Below are 20,960 nucleotides of genomic sequence, written 5' to 3'. Positions count from 1 at the left end.
ACACACACACACACATGCACACACGTGCACATACACACGCGCGCGCGCGCACACACACACACACACACACACACACACACTAATCCCAGAGGGACCTCTCTCCCTCCAACAACTTAGTTAACCTAAGTAATGACTTCATTGATATTTTTAAAAATAAGCTTTAAATTTTAGAACAGGTTTAGATTTACAGAAAAATCACAAAGAGAATCCAGAGAATCCCTCTTATACTTCATGCCGTGTTTCCTCTATTGTTAACATCGTATATTAATGTGATACATCTGTTGTAGCCAGTGAACCCATATTAATATATTACTATGGACTGGAGTTGATAATAAGGTATCATTCAGATTTCCTTAGTTTTTTTACCTAATGCCCTTTTACTATTCTAGGATCCAATCCATGATACTACAAAACATTTAATAGTCATGGCTCCTTAGGCTTCCCTTAGCTGTGACAGTTTCTCAGGCTTTTTCTTATTTTTAATGACTTTACAGTTTAGAAGAGTACTGGTTAGATATTTTATAGAATATACCTCAGTTGGGATTTGCCTGATGTTTTTCTCATGATCTGACTGGGGTTATAGGTTTTGGGAGGAAGACCACAGAGGTTAAACACCATTTTCATCATAGGAGTACATACTGTAACATAACTTACCACTGCTATGTGATGACCTGGCTGAGGCAGTGTTTGCCAGGTTTCTCTACGGTAAAGTTACTCTCCCCTCCCTGCTTTCCATACTGTTTGGAGGGAAACCATATGCATCGCTGGCACTTAAGGAGTGTGGGTCGTGCTTCACATCCTTAAGGGCTTAGTATCTACCTAATTTGAAATTCTTCTACACAAGAGCGATTTGTCTATTCTAAATTTATTTATTCAGTCATATATATCCACAGACTCATGATGTGTATTTTATACTTTGTATTATATTCCGATACTACTTTATTTTGTTGCTCAGATTGTTCCAGCTTTGACCACTGGAAGCCCTTTCAGTTGGCTTCTCTGACCTTTTGATATACCCTCATCATTGTGGAGTTGTTTTTCTTTTTCTTTTTTTTTTTTAGTATTTTCTAACCTTCTGGTGTTAGAAGGTACTCCAAGATCATCTTGTGTTTTTCCTAACCAGTCCTAGAATTAGCCATTTCTCCAAGGAGTCCTGTTTCCTTTTATTGAAAAATGGTGTTAGAAACCAAGATCTGGATACTAGATATGTCCATTGCTACTGGGGTATTATTGTTTCCATCCCTCTCAGCTGACAGAATAAGTAAATATATTTGTGTACACTAACTCATATATATATACATATATATATATATACACACATATATATATATACACACACACATATATGTATATACATATTGATAAATACCTATATATGTAACCATTTTTATCTATAGTAAGCTAAACATGAGTTCATACTGATAGCTCTAACTTAATCCATTATCACATGGATCATTCTAGAATGGCTTTGTTCTAACACTGACCATTCTATACTATGCTATACAATGCGGCATTAGTAATATATTCATTTTTAAATTCTCTAACAGAAAAAGTTCCTTTATTAGTGGTTTTACTTTATGTTTCCCAGTATATAATTTCTGCTGCCAGTTTTATTTACAAATACCTATATTGCACAGAAACAGGTAGCAGTAAACTGAATTGATGTGAGCCCTGAAACTCACTGTACTTTATGGGACGTGTGCAAGGCTAACTAAGCACTTCTATTAATGTTGAGAAAGAATCATACTATGCAAGGATTTCTGTGTATATCAGCACTAAGCACTTCCGTTAATATTGGGTAGGCAAGAAAAGATCATACTATGCAAAGACTTTGATGTGTATCAGCACTCATGAAGCCTGTGTGTTGGAGGGGCAAGGAGCGAGAAGTTTATATAGTGTATTTTATATAGTACATTAGAAGTTAAAGGCTCAGTTCTGGGCAATAGATTTGGTTGGAATTCTAATTCTGCCATTTATTAGCTGTTTAACTTTGGAGAAATTATTTAACCACTCTGAGTTTGTTTGCTTGCCTGAGAATGGGATAATAATAATACCTCCAAAGGGTTATTTTGAGGATCGACACTGATAATGTTCAATACATTGTCCCATGAAAATAATGATAACTGTTAGTTTATGAAGTTCTGAATCCTAGGAACATGACATTTGTGAAAGGGATGCCATTTGGGATGCCATTCGGGGTGGGCAGTATGAAGCTCTCTTGGGAATTACATGTGAATAGTGCTAGAAGGTTACCAAAATTTAATGTTGGTAGATATTTCCAAGATCATCAAAGTGGGTCCTTTTTCCTTCTTTCCTTTTCATGTTTTCCTCCTAAATTGTCACCTCTTTAATTCTTCTCTTAAAGATACATGGGACACTATAGGAGACCAATCAAAGGTTGCTCGGCTCCATAATTATTTCTAATGGTGCCATCATGAAATGAATTTTATGAGAAAATGATCAACTTGTATTACCCCTCTCACCTCCCATCCCAATTTAATTATTTCTTTCATAAAGGAAAGTATACCATTCTAGGTGGGAATATTTGTCCAAGTCCTTACTGATACACCTTTTTTTTTTCTCAGTTTCTCTGTGAGTACAAATGTGTTGCTAACTGTAAGGCTGATTCATTCATTCAGTAAGCTCTCAGTGAGCACTTACTGCATATAGCTCTCTGTGATAAATACAGAGTTAAGACAAAGATGTGTCAAGAGCAGTCCCGGCCTTCAAGGAGCTGGAAATGAGGCTGAAGAGAAAACTACAGAAACCAGTTTTGAATGACTGCCGAGGCCACTGGTGCAAAGCACAGAAGTCTAGGAATTCAGAGGAGATAAGGTTGTGTCCCAGGAGATTATATGGAAGGACAGGTGGGACTTGACAGAGAAAACCGGGGAAAGAGTGTATTATAAGAGATTGCAATAAGTGGGTGCCATGGACATCTGCTGTTCCCAATTTCCCAGAATCCTCCATTTTATGTTTTGATAGCAGCACCTCAGTTTTTCCATCGAGGGACTATGTAAACCTATTTTCGATGGAACTCACAGACTACTGCACCCTGTCCAGGTTCAGAGGTGAATGCATTGCTCAAGCAAGGACATTCAGAGAAATTTTGCCTGTGATTTAAATTTCGAGCAAAGTGAGCCAAGAAGAGAGCCCTTCAGGACAGTGAGCACCAGCCTATGGTATTGCTGCTCGCTCCTTTTGCAAAGACTGTCAGTGAGTTCCTGCTCCCTTGGTACCCTGAGCCACCCTGGGTACTGTCCTCCTTGAGCTTGTGGGTTCATTTTTTCTATTCACTCAGTCCACCCCATGTCATCCCAATAAATTCTCTTTTTCGTCTCAGTTTAGCTAGAATCAATTCTGTTATATTCAATCAAAGAACCCTAAATGGTAGCTTGAACAAAGACTTAGAGCAGAAAAGGCATGTGTTTGGGTAGTAATGGATAGTCTGTCTGGTTAGCATGTAGAACACTAAATAGAGAGCTAGTATTTGGAAATAGAGTTGGAAAGGTTGCTTGGGTCTGGAACATGGAGGACCTTGACTGCTAGGCTCAAGTAATCAGATTAAAGCCACATTTTAGGAAGATTAAAATGGGATGGGGGAGGGGTGTGGAGACAGGGAGACCAGGCTAGTCCATAGCATTAGCTTCTCTGTAAATGCTTGCACTGACCTAAATTATTTATTCAATTTAACAATCATTTTTCAAGAACTGATTATATGCCAGGCTCTGTGCAGGATATTAGGACTATAAAGATGATTAAGACATGATTTGTAAGCTAGAAGGTAACTCAGACCAGTAAATGTGAGATAAATTATTAGGGTTAGATAAAAGTTATAGGTGTTTTATGTAAGTGAAAGTGGTTAACATTTTGTTGGGTTTGAAAGGCTTCAGAGAAGTAGTGATTTCTAAGGAGAGTCTTGAATAACAGTTTGCCAGGTGGTCATAAGTATTAGGATTGATGGTGTGGAGTCCTGGCAGTATATCAGGATTAGAGATAAAGATTTGGGATCATAAATAGATAATATGATCGTGAAAAAGCGGGGAGTGGGGGGATGAAAATGCTGGGGACATAGATGATAATCATAAGAGAACAGAACTCTGAGGAACTCCAGCCATTAAAGGATGGGCTGATAAAAAGAATGCCAAGCAGAGGATGCTACGATGTAAGTGAGTGTTTAGGAGAATCACAGAGTCGGGATGTCTTGGAAGCCAGGAGTGGAGAAAGTGACAGGATGGGAGGAGCAGAATGTCAGATGACACAAGATTAAATAAAAATAGGACCTAGGAATGTCCATTAGTTTGGGCAAAGGAAAGGTCTTTAGTCATAGTGAGTCATTTCAGTGGAATCGTGGTGTTGGGGCGAGATTATAGGGAGGAACGAGGGAGGAAGAAGAGAGAAACGAGGAAGGGAAATGCGACTAGACAGAAGGAGAGAAATGTTAGCGACAAAGGGGACTACAAGTCGAGGGAGGCTGCTTTCTTTGTTTGGCTTTGTTAATGAGGAAACCCGGTGTGTATTAGTCCTGGAGGCCATGGGTGGACTGTCCTGACAACTACGCACCTTAAAGAAAACAAAATGTTCCTTAGTATATGTAAATATATAACTTCACTCTTGGTCCAAGATGAGCTTGTCTTGTTTTCTGCTGTATCACAAAAATTTAGTGTGGTTTTACTTTAACTTGTGGAGTTGTTAGATGGATTAACATGTGCTGGAAGCAAATAAATTTGGTGTCATATAATATAAGTTTAATTTGGCCATAGGGAGGTTTAACTTTTTCAAAGAGGGAAAATAAAGTGGAATTTTAATTCCAAATGTGCACTTTTCTTAGGCAGAAATATTTAGAATACACACAAAACATCTTGTGTGATAGCTGCCCCCAAAGGGCAAGGATTTGGGGTTAACTGAACCTAATTATTATTCTACTAAAGATGTCCCACTTAGTGTTGACTATTTGAAGGGCTAGTCAGCGAGTAGGTGTTCTACCCATTTCAAGCTTCATAACTTTTCAAGTCTGTTGTATTAGTCAGTCAGCAATGATTAGATTATACATCACAGAAACCCAGCTTTAAATACAGACAAAGAAATTTGTTGATTTAATAAATCTAACCATGATGAAGTTAAGCAAAAACGTGTTTCAGAGTTATCTAGAACCAGATATTAATTAACAAACTAAATCTAATTTATTTTATCTATCTATCTATCTATCTATCTATCTATCTATCATCTTATCTATCTATCTATCTATCTATCTATCTATCTATCTATCTATCTATCTATCTATCTATCTTCCTACTAGTTTTGTTTCTTTCTAAACAGTAGGCTTCATTCTCAACCATTGCAAATTGGCTTTCTAGGACTGGATGCCAAAAGCTTCTAAACTCTTGTTCTCATCATTTTATCAAGATAGAGGAAAAGACTTTCCCATTGCTCCAGGACTTTGATTGGTAGGCTTGGGTCATATGCCCACCCCACCCCCCAGACCAATGCGGCCAGAGAGACGGAGCTACTGGAATCAGTCCAGCTAGGATAAGAAGCCCATCCTTTGCCAAGTCACTGTGATAGAGAGGCAGGGTCAGAGAAGGATAGAGCATCTCCCATCGACCTGCCTGATGAAGGAGAGAGCCTCAAAAGAGTTGGAGTTAATGCCTGAGAAAAGAGTGCTAGGCAGAGAAAACTATAAATGTTTAATAAATTTGGTTAGCATGAAACTGAAGTACAGTCTCTGAACGCATGGGCTGATTGATTTAGAATGGGAATAGGGGAAAGTTTTTAAAAAATATCTGGCAGGATATGTCTCTCCCAGACCAGAAAAGGGAATTCCAATTAGGTTATAACTTGATTTTGGTAGACTTTGAATTAACCACATACAGAGACTTAGCACTTCACATTTTAAAAGTAATTTCACCTGCATCAGCTTATTTGAGCTAAAATTAACCCAGTGGGTATTTTTAATCTTCATTTTTGAGAGGACAGACGGTGTCAGAAAAAAACTGTTTCCTACTCAGGATTTCATAACCAATGAGTCGGCAGTGACTTTGGGTTTGGAATCAGCAGGCCTGACTTCAACTATTTTTTCCAGTACATCCAATTCTTAATGTTAATGAAAGTATAGATTTTTAAAGGATTATAAGATCTTGCCCACTTTTAGGAATTGTTTTTTCTATGACTTTTAAATCGTATTTGTAAATCAGTTATTCCTAATTTATTAAAGTTAAGACTTTACAGATTCCTCATGACACCCCCTGAATCTGCTGTTGTTGACACAGTCTCTTCTAAGGAACAAAATAATTTTTGGTTTCTCTTTAAAATGTTATGGCATCTCTTAATAACTAGGTATTTTAGAGGATTTATATTTCCAGATCGCCTAGAATTAGTGGCTTAGAGTGGTTTGTAACCCACCAAAGGATGAGATGGTCATTTGCTTGACATAGTAATTCTCTAATCCGATTAACCAGAAATGAAAAAAGGTATCAAAAATAGAAGTTTTTAAATATTAAACTTATTTGTATCCTTAGCAATTCCTTATACGATTATTTGTTTCAGATGAGAAGAAACAGATGGTTGCAAATGTGGAGAAACAGCTTGAAGAAGCAAAAGAACTGGTAGGTACAGACTTGGTAATATATTTTAAAGGACACAACAGAGTCGTTTAAGCTGATGCCTTCCTCTGGCCTGTTTTATACGTTGTAGAAATGTGAAACATGACTGATCGGCTTTTTATAATTTGGAATTCATCCATTTTTAAATTGAAGAGAATTTAATAGTTCCTTGGGATTTTATTCTTAGTAAAGGTGATTCATTAAATGTCCACTTCTAATTTTTATTCCTTAATAATACTTTTTATAATAGCTATAAATGGCTAATGCTTGTTAAAGGCATACTGGGTACCAGACACTGGGTTAAGCATATTACTTGCTTTATAATATTAATTTTCATAAAAACTCTGTGAAACAAGTACTATTTATCAAACACTGTTAAGGATCTGAGATTTTCCCCTACTTGCTCACTAATAAGTGAGCTTGCGACAATTTCACGGACGCTGATAGATGATAGGAGATTCCTAGGTCAGAGATAAAAAAAAATTGTATTACTCACAGCAAAATCAGCTGCCAAGAGTTTCGGCATGTTTGTATCAATTTCCTGAGCCCCAGCTCCTATAGGGATGATGCAGGTGGTCCTAGATGTATACCTACGTATACAAGAGAGGAACCCAAAGCCAGGGAAATGTACTGCTTTACAGCAGCCTGTAAGGAAGCCTGCTCTTTGTCCCAAAAGGACACATTATTCTCTCCCCGCAGATTGTTCCCTGCAAATACAGTCCTGAGAAATGCCCAGGGAAAAAAGTGGTCGGGGCCTTGCATTCTTGGCATGTTCAGCAAGACCTATAGGAATCTGATAAAACCATGGAAGAGTGATTTTCAACACTGTTGTTACACATCTGCTCCCATTTCGTAGATGAGGAAACCAAGACTTAAAAAGTTTAAGTAACTTGTCTGATGTCCCACACCCAGTAAGTGGTGGAGTAAGGATTTGTGTCTAGATAGGCTAAACCCAGAGCTGTAGCTCATCCACTACTTTTTGACATAAATTCATTCGCAAATCAGGGAGCAAAAAAGTATATGTCCCCATTTGGGGTTTTAAAAGCCAAATATTGTGGGTATGATTCAAATCGTTGCTACATTGCGGTCCTAAATAAGTATATTGCTTTTCTGAATACTGAAAGGTCTGCTTGATGCTCCTTCGGTATTATTTCCTCATGTGCTTAGGATGTTTCCCAGAGTGTGTTTCTGTTAACTGATGTTACCTATTCAAATACGTCTGGGAAACTGTAGCTTGAACAGAGTTGGGGGTTGAGGCCTTATTGGTTTTGTTTTTCTTCTACACAACCCTCTTGAACCTTTAAGTAGGCTAAGTGGCGTTACGACTCTCTCAGAAGGGAATATAGGGAGCAGCTAGAGCATGGAGCATTTCCTGAGCTCACTTGCTGTGTAACGTTTATTAACAGTGGAGATGTGTGTGTGGGAAGGGGTAGTTCTGAAAGAGTGACCATTGTCCCCATTGCACTGCAGACATTTCCTGTCTTTGAGGGCTAAGACATTGAGTTGCAGAGCCACTGCTCTGTCTTCTCTGTGGCTGGTCATTTTCAAGGTGTCAGAATGTCTGATGTTCTCCACACCCTGGAAGACCCACTTTTGACCTCTGCTGACTGCTGACACTTTCTCTATTATGGCAGCTTCACTTCTAATCTTCACAGCTTCTGATGTTTGCCTGTCTTTTGAAAGTTTCCTTTTCCTCCGACCCCCGCAACCCCCGCCCCCCTGCACAAATGCTTTTCTCCTTCTTTTCTTTTTATATTCAGCTACTTCTCTCATGCTTCCTGTCTTTCACAAAAAAGACTGACGTTTTACAAACCACAGCTATCAATCAGGACACTTCTTCCTTCCGGTTGGCAGGCTTAGCATAAATGGTATAACTGCTCAGTTCTTTGGATCTCAACTTGACTTTTTATGTTGTTGTTGAGTTCTCAGTCGCACTTTTTTTTTTTTGCCATCAAAATTTGTACTTCGGTTTATTTGTTGCTCTCTTTTTGAGACATCGTTTACTTGTTGATCTTGGAAAACTGGTCTCCTGATAACCAAGGTTTTACCATAGTAAGAAGTAGAAAACACAGTCATGGAGCTCATAGTCAGCTTTAGTTGTTACTAACAGAGTTTTGTCTAAGAGATGTATTTGTTTGTTTAAAGTGATCAGAAAGCTGGTTTACTTAATTCTCATGAGATCCATGTTAAGAATACTGTTTATTATATAACTTACTAGCCTTTTGATGAGGACTCTGGGAGAAAAACTTTCTTTTGATTTGACTTATTAGGATGTTTGTTTCTGCTGAATAATTGGTTTGTATTAATCTCTTGGACACTGCATGTCCTTTAATTGTCATGTCTTCCACTTTACATTGGCCAAGTGAACATTGTGACAACATGAAATAAATGCATGTTAATTAGCCTTATTTCTGGTTCCATTTTAAGTGCTTGTGTTTCTTTTTTTTCTTACCTACCTTTAGTTTAGTGTTAAGTGTCCTTATAAAATACCTTACAAATGTACTTAACTCTAGGATTTTTACTTATATCCACTTTCGCAATGATTTGTCTGGATGATCCTATTCACCTTGTTAGAAGTATGTACTTAGTGATGATTTCAGAGAAGCGCATTAAATAACTGCCTCATAAGTGACTGTTGGCGCCTTGCATTTATGTCGAGACGTGTCAGTAATTTAAGCGGTCGCTGATTTAATCAAGGCTAATTAAAATTACCTTTCTTTTTTTTTTAATTAAAATTGAGGCCTATTAATTAAAACATGGTTTTCTGGCTTACCTATGTTCTATACTACAGTTATTCAGTCTCTAACAGTAAGAGTTTTATTAGTAATAAGCTTACAGTGTTCATGGAGATACTTATTAGAATGTTTTAAAAGGAAAAATATATGGCAACTTTTTTTGATGTGAGTTTATAAGACATGACTTGAGCTAATTTGTTGTTTTCATTTTTTAATACCACGTATAAGTACCATCCTTGCTGTGCCATCCTTACTGCATTTTTTTCTGCATCATCAGTAATCATCACTACCATAGTTAATATTAATCTAGCGATTACCAAATATGAGACACTGTTCTAAGCACATTATAGGAATTACCATTTAATCTTCACAACTGCCCTGTGAAATACATACTATTTTTGGAAATGAGAAAAGTAGGGCCCAGAGATGTTAGGAAACCTGCCAAGGGTTGCATGACTAGTGACAAGTGGAACCTACAATGTGAACGCAAGTGTCTTACTTAAAAGCCTGTGTTCTTATCCGTCATTATATCTCTGTTTTGCCTCCTACTAAATGTTCATGTGTCGTGTTCAAAGTGTTATATGATGACAGATTGTTAAAAACTGCCCTGCTGTGATCTCACTGAGTCATTTAGCATATCCCTATACCCATTTAATTTCATATCAACATGGATATAAAGTATAAGGAGTTAGGCTGGAGGTCAAGATCACATGTTGGTCAGTAGGTGATTCTTCTAATCGGAAAAGACTTTCCAGAAGAATTTTCACCAAATGACCAAGGCTGGGCCAACATTTTATGGCTTAATGATAGAAATAATGGTTTGGTTTACCTTCCCATAGTTCTGCTGGTTTAGGGCAGGAGACCAGACCAGGTTGGACTGACTGATAGGATACTTCAAGGATATTAAAATCATAACTATCGAGGATGTTGGGATTAATGCATAATGTTTTCATAGAAATTCTTGTCAAATTAAGCACTTTGGTACCCTGTGTGTCACTTGGCAAGCCCTCAGTAACTATTTGTTGACCTAAACAAAAAGCAAACACAAAAGTAGTCCTATTGTTATTTGATCGTGGGTATTTAGCTCCCTGGACTTGGTTTCCTCAACTGTAAAATGAGGACTTAGAATTCAATCTTTTCAGCTCTAAATGTCTGGTCAAATAAAGAATAAGCATATGGTTAAATCACGTTTTTCTCACCCTTCCAGCTCGAACAGATGGATTTGGAAGTCCGAGAGATACCACCTCAAAGTCGGGGAATGTACAGCAATAGAATGAGAAGCTACAAGCAAGAAATGGGAAAACTGGAAAAAGATTTTGTGAGTCAAATTCCGTCCTTTGTCATATTTGCCAGTCTTTAAACTGAATTTTGCTTCAGCCTTTTATCATTTCCTTCACACGTCTCTATCAGCATTAAGTGTGTTGTCTTCAGGAGCAGTACAAAAGACAAATGACACCTGTCATTGTTTGTGACTTGGAATCTAAAAATGCTTAGAGCTAGCTAATGTGGGAATTTAAAGGACATTGGATTCATGACTCACAAATATATCCAAATCATGTGGTCCTTTGAGTTTGGGTAGTATTTATTAGTATTTAAAATTTATTAGAATTTTGAAACCCAGTTTTGGGCCTTATAGAGTTTGCAGCCCTTAAGATGCATTGTTCACGATGGACTTCAGGGGCTTATGAATGTCTTATGGTTACGTGGTTGTGTGCTTTGTGGTCCAGCCAACAATGGACCATGTGTACTGTGGTGGTCCCATGATGGAGCTGAAAATTTTCTATCACCTAGTGACATCATAGCCATCATAATGTCATAGCTCAACACATAACTCACGTTTGTGGTGATGGTGGGGTAGACCTACCGCCTTGTCAGCCGTGTGGTGGTGTAACACACACGGTTACGTACAATATATAATACTTGGTAATGATAATAAATTAGTGTGTTACTGGTTTATATATTTGCTGTGCTATACTTTTTATTGTTATTTTAGAGTGTACTCTTTCTCATAGAACAAAGTTGACTGTACAACAGTGTGTTGTGCTCCACGGGCAGCAGCCTCATACATCTCGTGTTTACCGCATCTCGTGATCGCTTCATTTCTCTGTGCTTGATTTAACCTCGTGCTGTTTTGTTCATTGTGGTGCCTAAGCAGACAAAATCCACTGCTAATGTTGCCAGTAAGAGGCCACATTGAGTGAATGACCTGGAAAGAAAATTAAAAGCGAAGGTGGAAAATTGGTGATGGTTATTGCTCACCAGTCAGGCATGCCCAATTCCACACTGTTATTATCTGCTTTATTGAAGACAGTGAGATTTAACAAAAATTAGAGAAAGGCTTATATCAGACATGGAGAAACTTCTAATGATCTGGATTGAAGACCAGACACAGAAGCATGTCCCTCTCGGCACCATGACAGTCACGGCCAAAGCAAAATGTTTGTAATGTCGAAAGATAAGGCTGGACCTGACTATGATGTTGAATTTACTGCTAGCTCTGGGTGGTTTCAACAATTCAGGAATCATTATTCATTACATAATGTGAAAATATGAGTCTGTGGGTGCTGATGTGAAGGCAACTGAAGAATTTTTGGGAACTCTAGATAAGCTGATTATGGAGGAAAATTACTTGCCACAGCAAATATTCAATATGAATGTATCTTCCCTATTCTGCAAACAAATGCCTGAAAGGACTTTCATCCATAAGGAGGCCAAGTCAATATCAGTTTCAAGACTTTTAAGGACAGTCTTGCTTGGGGGCAGTGTTGTAGGCTACAAATTGAAATCTTTTGTGATCTGGTACAGATCTGGTACAGACACGTCAATAAGCACATGTTGCTGGTGTATGACAGGAGCGGTAAGAAGTCATGGACAACTCAGCTCTTTTTCCGAGATGCCCCCCTGAGTTGCTCTGCCAGTGGAATGCAGAAGTACTGTTTGGAGAATAATATACCTTTCAAGATTTTGCTTATTGTTGATAATGCTCCTTTTACTGGTGATCTTCATCGCAATATCGAAGTAGTGTTTCTCCATCCAAACACCATCCAACCAATGGATCAGAGAGTTATAAAAGCTTCGAAGTCCTCCTACCTGAGGGGGACCTTTGCCCAGACTATTGCTGCAGCTGAGGAGGACACTGATGCACTTCTGGAATGACCGCAGTATCCATGCCTGCTTCAAGAACCTTGCTTGAGTTTAGGGGGACACCACCAAGAAGCACATGAATGGCATCTGGAAGAAGACATTCAAGAGATTTATCCATGACTTCAAAGGAATTGCCAAGGATGAAGAGGTGGGAAAAATCAACAAGGCTGTGGTCGATATGGTAAACAACTTGAACCTGGATATGGATGAGGATGACCTTGGGGAGCTCCTAGAGGTGGTTCCTAAGGAGTTGAGGAATGAGTTGTTGAAACTAGAACAGGAACTCGTAGCAGAAGAGGCAAGAAAAAAAGAAACTATGGAAGAAGAAAAAGAAGAACCCCCAAGAAAATTCACAGTGAAGGGTTTAGCAGAAGCTTTACAGACCTCAGCAAGCTCTTTCGAAAGTTTGAAAGCATGGTCCCAAACACTGAAAGGTTTTCAGTAATAGAGAGGAATGTTCATGGCGCATTATCTGCTTACAAGCAAATCTGCGACTGAAAGAAACAAATAAAGCAAACCGTCATGGATATACTTCTAAAAAGAGTGGCACCTCTCAAGAACAGCCTCAGGTGGGTCCTTCAAGAAGTTTTCCAGAAGAAGGCATTGTTATCGTAAAAGGTGACAGCTCCATATGTGTTATTGCCCCTGTAGACCTTCCAGTGGGACAAGATGTGGAAGTGAAAGACAGAAATATCGATGACCCTCATCCTGTGTAGGCCTAGGCTAATATGTGTTTGTGTCTTAGTTTTTAACAAAATATTTAAAAAGTAAAAAAAAAAAAAAAATTTAATAGAAAAAAGCTTATAGAATCAGGATATAAAGAAAATATTTTTATATAGTCATACGATTCATTTGTGTTTTAAGCTAAGTGTTATTACAAAAGAGTCAAAAAGTTAAAAAAGTTAAAAGTTTATAAAGTTAAAAAGTTACTGTAAACTGAGGTTAATTTATTACTGAAGAAAAAAATATTTTTATAAATTTATTGTAGCCTAAATTGCAGTGTTTATAAAATATACAATAGTGTACAGTGATGTCCTAGGCCTTCACATTCTCTTACCGCTCACCTACTGACCCACCCAGAGCAGCTTCCAGTCCTGCAAGCGCCATGCATTCTAGGTGCTCTATACACGTGTATCACTTTTTAAATCTTTTATACTGATTTTTTACTCTAACTTTTATATGCTTAGATATGTTTAGATACACAAATGCCATTGTGTTATAATATTCAGTACAGTAACATGCTGTATAGGCTTGTAGCCTAGGAGCAAGAAACTAGACCATATATATAACCTAGGTGTGTACTAGGCTATGCCATTTGGGTTTGCATAAGTGCAGTCTGTGATGTTCAATGACAAAATCACCTAGCCACGCATTTCTCAATGTGTCTCCATCATTAAGTGACATATGACTATCTCAGGATTTTTGGATATCTGTTTCTATGTACATTTTTTCCTGGGATAGTCTCCATAGACTTCATTAGAGTCTTAAAAGGATACATAACACTTCTCCCCGACAAAAGACAAAAGGAACTCAATTGCTAATTTATATCAGCGATCCTTTTTATTGATTGCCCTGTGAGAATATAGCTTTCTCTTCCTATATATTCTGACTTTCAGCTCTACTCCCTTTTTAACAAATTTAAGAAGGTAAATTTAAAGATATAATGTAAACATTATTAGTAGTTGGGAAGTAATAGGAGTCAAAAAGATAACAGCTGAGCAATTCCACATCTCGGCATATATATCTAAAAGGATTGAAAGCAGGGTCTCAAAGAGACACTTGCACACCTATCTACCAGGTGTAATACCAGAGGTGGGAAGCAACTCAAGTGTCCATCGACAGATGCATGGATAAACAAAATATGGTGCATGCGTACTATGGAATATTTTTTAGCCTTAAGAATGAAGGACACCTAGGAAGACCAGGTCCTGTAGGCATTAAAAAGAAAAAAAAGAATGAAGGAAATTCTGACATATGCTATAACATGGATGAACCTTGAGAACATTATGCTAAGTGAAATAAGCCAGTCACAAAAGACAAATACTGTATGATTCCATTATATGAGGTACCTAGGGCAAGTATATTTACAGAGACAGAAAATAGAATAATGGTGGTTGCCAGGGTCTGGAAGGAGAGGGAAGCGAGCGGTTACTGCTTAATGGGTATAGAGTTTCAGTCTTGCAAACAGTTCTAGAGATTCGTTGCTCAACAATGGGAATATATTTAACAGTATTGAATTGTACACTTAAAAGTGGTTAAGACAGTAAATTTTATATTATGTGTATTTTACCACAGTTAAAAATTAAAATTGAAAAAAAAGATACAGGTGAGGAAAGACCTAAACTTTACCTGTAAATGACAGGAGACACGTGTTGGCATGTCAGTCAACGGTATTTTTGACCCTACCGTCTGAATTCATAAAGAAAGTCAAGAATTTATAAGGATCTTTCTGCCTCTGTTCCTGCCTCAGTTGTTCAGGTAGCTACACCTTCTAGATTACAATATATACCTTTCCACTACAAGGCCAATGGTTCCAGACCGGACCTGGTAGAAATTCCACCTTGGGCCTAGAAATAGGGTGATTTACAGGTTTGCATGTTTATTTTCTATCTTAATGGATATTTTCCTGAGACATTGAGATGGGCTGTGTCAGTGACTGTGAATGCCATTGCCTTTTAAATTGTGTTCCTCTTAATTAAAAAAAAAATTTGGACTCCATGGTGGGCCTAAATTCAGAAACGAAATGTCACCGCCTAGCTTCCGTGTTCTGTACTATATAAAACCGTCCCTAATTGCTTTGTGAAAGGTGGGTTCTCTCAGCAAGAATGTAAGATACGGTGAGGAAATTAGATCGATTTAAGAATTTCACAACTCAAATTTATACGGCGACAACTGTAAAGTTAATGATTCAATATAAATGATGAAAGTAAAATAAAACATAAGGATTATTTAGTTTGCTTATCTCATTTTTATGAAACTCTTTTCCAAAGATATTTCTCTTGGTTTCCAAAACAATGGAGTAAGTTAGTTTTCTAGGGCTTCCATTACAATGCAACAGAATGGGTGGCTTAAACAGCAAAATTTATTTTCTCACAGTTCTGGAGGCTGGAAGTCTGAGATGAAGGCGTCAGCAGGGCTGGTTTCTAATGAGATCTCTCTCCTTGGCTTATAGATTGTCATCTTCTCCCTATGTCTGCACACAATCTTTCTTCTGTGCTTGTCTGTGTTCTAATTTCTTCTTATAAAGAAGCCGGGCATATGTTGGATTAAGGCCCCCTACCAATAACTTCATTTGAACTCAATTAATTCTTTAAAGAACCTATCTCCAAATACAGTCAGATTCTGAGGTACGCAGGGTTGAGACTTCAACATATGGATTGGGGGAGACACAATTCAGCCCATAACACTGAATTTAGTTTTAATCTTAAAATTTTTTCAGAAATTAAATTGCTTCTGTGGCTTATAAATCAGCTAACCCAATCTTCAGTCTTTTTTGTCTCCTGAGGAGAATGATCCTAGGTAGCTTCCTTCAGGTATTTGGATATTGCATGCTTGGGTAAGTATTTCTCAGGTATATTTTCTATTATTTAAAAACAACAACAACAACAACAAAAAAAAAAACAGAACGAGCAACTATGAGCTAAGCATTTATGCTCCAGGCTGTCATTAACATTTCACGTGTTTATGTGTGTATTTGCTACTACAGCTTTCTTTCTTCCGCTGTTGGACAGCATCCTTCACCACAACCAGTACCTTCTAGTGTACAGTGACTTACAATTTATAAAGTGCTTTAACATTTTATTTCTTGTCATTGCATGAAGAGTAGACAGAGCAGACGTGGATTACGGTCCCCATTTTAACACATGATAGAATCAAGAGGCTCAGCTTGATTATGAATTTCATTCAACAAGTCCTTCTTGAGCCCTAAGGTATATCAAGCACTGTCTTAGAGGATGAGAAAAGCTTTTAAGACAAAATTCTTGCTCTCATGGAATTAAATTCTAGTGGCGAAGACAAGAAACAAATACGTGCATGCATATTATAATTTCAGGTAGTTATAAATGCAAGAAAATAAAGCGAGTAACTGAATAGAAAGTGGCCAGCAGGGTGGTGTGGCTCTTTCTGCGAGGGTGTTCTCTGTGGCTTGAGAGCGGGGGAGAGAGGACAAAGACCTGTAAGGGTGGGCATGGTGAAGACCTGCCTTTTCCGCTCGGTCGATGAGAAGCCATTGGCGGTCTTTAAGAAGTGAGCGATCCTTTGATTCCTGTTGTACACTTTCTCCACATTCCCATACCGTAGCGCATGGAGTATTTGAATAAGGTGTAGAAATTATTCACATAATTCCATTTTATTATTTTTTTCTTTTTATATTTAATCCTTTTTTTTAAAGGGATGAAGAAGATCTTCTTCAAGATATTTAACAACTTTCTTACGGTCATATGCCATATCTGGGAATATTGAATCCCAAGACAAGGTAGCAGAGATGGTCCTTCCTCTTCCATTTGCAGTGTTTATTGCCAGTGAAGCAGCCTTCCTATCGCTCATATCAAGACTCCGGGGGGATACTTATACCCACGGAGAAAGCTAGAGGACAGCTCAGTACTTTTCCTTAGTCCGCATTTTCCACTCGCTGTCTTTTCCTGCCCCCCCCCCGCCCGCTGCCTGTCCCGTACATACCTGGGTTCTTCAGGTTGCTTCTCCACTTACTCCACTGTCTTACTCCGTGTGCTGTCACCCATTCCTGTGGCTGCACTCACCACATTGATACCGATCTGCGCTTCTAACCCAGACCTCTCTCTAGCTCTAGATTCATATTTCTCACTGGATGCTTCTACCCCAGAGTCCCTAAGACACAAACATTTATATTTGACGAGTACTAGTCATGGCAAAGTTACCTTTAATTTTCCCCTCTCCATCATCTCGCACAGCCACTTGGTCACTGAGAATTAGCAATCCTGCCACTTAAATATCTCCTGCTTTCCTCTCCACTGCTAGTCTCTCAGTCTGGATATTTGTAGTAGCCTTTCCTCCTTTTATTCCTCTCTCACTCTAAACCGCCCTCTGCACCTCTTCGGAATCATCTTTCTAACACTTGTTCTGAGTATGTTACACTGTTCCACAAATTCCTACAGAGGCCTAATTGCCTGATGAATAAAACCCAGGTCAGCTTCTAGGCTTTCTATTTCTTCGTTTCTTCACATGTCTAGTAATTTTACTCTCATATGCTTGATATTATGGGTCATAGGTTAAGAGGCTAGATTTTGTTGGTTTGCCAGAGTATCTCAGTCTTTTTGTCATGATTGCCCCTCTAAGGAATTTTTTAAGATTCTCCTCCCACAATTCTCCCCCCATGTAATTTAATACCACAGATGTTCTGCATATCTGTACATCTGCTTGAATACTATGGCTCTTTGGAGGACCACATGTTTTTGTAATAGATCTAAGATTCTCCATCCTCCCAGGAACCAATTTTTACCTCCGTAGCCTTAGTAGGACCTTTGTCGACAATGCATGTTTTAGACGATGTTGAGCTTTATTTGCTAATTTACAGATAATATACTAATAGATTGATTTTTTCAAGTCTTACTGTTAAGCTTTGTTAGGACATGTTTACAGTAGTTCTGCTTTTGAGGTATGGCCTTTCTTGGATTCCATTTGAATGACTGGAGCATTCAGTGAATGCTCTGCCTTCTGTTTGGTCAGAATTCTGTCTCCCCGCCTTGGGTGATCTTCAGCATCTCCATTTTACCCGTAACTCCCCAGTGCCCGTTCTCTGCAAGACCTCCTGGGATCTTGCCCTCTACATATGCAAGTTCATTTTCAGCCAAAGACTTAATAAGACCTCTTTATAGATTTCTGGAGCTCCTTCTCTGTGTGGCTCCCTTCTTCCCATTACCCTGGTAAATTTCATCTGTCTCAGCAGTCTCAAACTCCAATGTCTGCCTCCTGAGCTCAGCGACATGCTGTGCTTGCTACATTGGGGCTCCCCCCGCCCCTGCTGTAATGGTGATCATAGGGCTCATTCAAGTGTTTCTCTTCTCTAAGGGATTACAGTCTTACGCAGCCTGTTGTCCAGTTTTTCAAAAACAATCGCTTCATACATTTTGTCCATTTTTATAGTTGTTTAGAATAGGAGGGTTACATGGACTAGTTACTCTGTCATGACTGGTATGAGAGTTCAGTGTGGTTTTAATGCTTATTAATCCTTAGAGGATAATCGTGTACATGTGAGAATGGAAAAATACATCTGCTGTTTACAATGACCTATCATAGAATTTAACTTGTAACTGAATAAATACCTACTTAAAAGATTTTAAAATTCAAGTTATAATTCGTGTTTATAATTGTGGGAAGTTAGAAGAAGTCATCGGGCATCTTTACGTTCCCCTTGATGCTGTTCTCCTCCTCATGGTTCTGTCCACTTGCCTAATTCCATTCTTCCTCACGTATGGCGTCGTATAGCCTCAGACTGTTCGTTTTTGGCTTCTTATAGTCTCAGGATAAGTTAGGAATGTTAGGTCCAGAGAAGTTAAAATGCAGTCACTTTATTTTTCAGATGGAGAAATGGAGGACCAGGGAGACCAAATGACTTACCTTAAAGTCGTACTGTTTAAAGCCAGGACCAGAATCAGATAACCTAAATGCACATTCTAACATTGCAGCCCCCCACCGCTAACTTCATGTTTCCATAAATAGCCTCTTTATGTATTCGAAAACAACTTTAAAAAATTAGAATTCATATATTTAAGCTGTTCTTGTAATTTCTCCCTTCAATATTGGCGTGAGATTAGCTAGAATATGGTCATGTGAGGATATTCCAGGGAAATGATTCAGCTAAATGGAGGGAAAGTGTGGCTGAGGGTTTTTCAAGTTTAAGATTATTATTCGCTCCTTAAAATCAAACAAAAAAACCCTCTAAAATTGTACCAAAAACCAATCTAACTTTATAAAATATTTGACCAAGTCTCAGTAAGTAAAAAACCAAGGGAACAAGTAAGTAATGTACCATGGTAAGATTCCAAAAGTTATGAGGACATGGTGTGTTGAATGCCTTGCACACCTCTGATATTGTACTATGATACTAGCGCCATCTTGTGGTTGATTTGTATTGTTGCATATCACTTTTTTCTTGTAACAAAGGTGAACTTCCTTTAAGACATACACACACCTACAGGATTCAGGGCGGAGGATTATATTGTAATAAATGTTAGAAGTAGAGCTTTTTAACCCCAGTGTCAAGTTCACTTCTATCCCAGGTCAGTGGTGCCCGAATGCTCTCCTTTTCCCGTTTGGCAGTCTATGTGATGTAATTGTTAGACCAGCTCCTGGTGCAGAGCTGTCTACATCAGAGAATGGCACTTCTATTGACCGTCTCAGCAGTGAGGCTGAATGGTCCTAGAAACCCAACTACATGCAGACTATCGGAGTTGGTCCCTTAGGTCAGGGTTCAAAGGATGTTGTGGAACAGCTTGACGCTTTTAGTGCTGCTACCTGCACTCACTTTTAACAGGTGAATGGGCAACTTGAGTATCTGAGTTTATGAATGAAGCCAGTAGCCATATTCTATTTTTTAAGTCTAAGATAGACTAAAGAAGTGCAATTGAGAAAGATGAATGCTTTTAAATTTAGATTTTTTGTTGTAAAGTTAAGAACTTGATGCCTCTTTTTATTTACATTTTAACTTTTCTGTTCTTACGATTCCTGGGATATTTTATTTTTATTCTGTTGAAGCTGTAGGAAACCATGAAAGTGTGTTTTAGATATTTGCATAGTGTCAGTGGTAAAATGTTGTAATTGTAGCATTAGCTTATCTTTCTTACAGGAACATAAGTGCATTCTGGAAAAAAATAGGAAAGCGAAACTGGACAGAACCATCCCCAAAAAGAAATTTTCCCCACTATGTGTATTTAGTAAATATGCTTGCCATTTAAAAAAAAAATTATGTTTGTTGTTTGAAACTCTGTAAAAATAATACCTGCTCATTATGGAATATTCTTAAAGAAGAATAAAAAGAAGAAAAAACCACCTTAGTTCTATTACCCCCAAAGAGCCACATTTTATATTTTGATTTGTTCCTTCTAATCTTCCCTTCCCCTCTCCCTTGCATAATTTATTGTTTTATTTTGCATAATAATGATGTTACTCTATCCACATTTCCCACCTTTTTAAAAAACACAGATTCTAACCTTGGTATTTTCCGTTTCTATAAATTCTTAATCATTTTAATGGATGCTTACTATTTCAATCAGTGATAGTAGTTCATCTTTTATTGAATACTAATATATTTCCACTTATTCTCTCCATAATTTATTGTATTACAATGACCATATTAAAATAGGATTATTTCATCAAGGTCATTTCTCAGAAGACATATTACCAAATCAAAGAGTATCAATAGTATTGTAGCTCTTATTAAAATATTCCTTGGAATTACATTTTTATCGTGACTCATCAGATCATTCTGTTGTTCTTTTCCATA

At 38.0% G+C, this 20,960-nt stretch overlaps 1 protein-coding gene across 10 annotated transcripts in view; it reads left to right on the top strand.

Moving 5' to 3' along the window:
* VTI1A (vesicle transport through interaction with t-SNAREs 1A) overlaps positions 1-20,960 on the top strand; it is a 348,076-nt gene that overhangs the window by 5,047 nt on the left and 322,069 nt on the right. For all 10 annotated transcript variants that reach the window (XM_039871209.1, XM_039871212.1, XM_039871216.1 and 7 more), the window contains 2 exons: positions 6,547-6,605; positions 10,545-10,655. In XM_039871209.1, coding sequence (XP_039727143.1) covers positions 6,547-6,605; positions 10,545-10,655 — 170 coding nt within the window. The remainder of the gene's footprint in view (positions 1-6,546; positions 6,606-10,544; positions 10,656-20,960) is intronic.

This window comes from Pteropus medius, unplaced genomic scaffold (genome assembly GCF_902729225.1).
Source record: "Pteropus medius unplaced genomic scaffold, Ma_sr-lr_union100, whole genome shotgun sequence".
Lineage (NCBI taxonomy): Eukaryota > Metazoa > Chordata > Mammalia > Chiroptera > Pteropodidae > Pteropus > Pteropus medius.
This window is presented reverse-complemented; position numbering and strand designations above follow the sequence as displayed.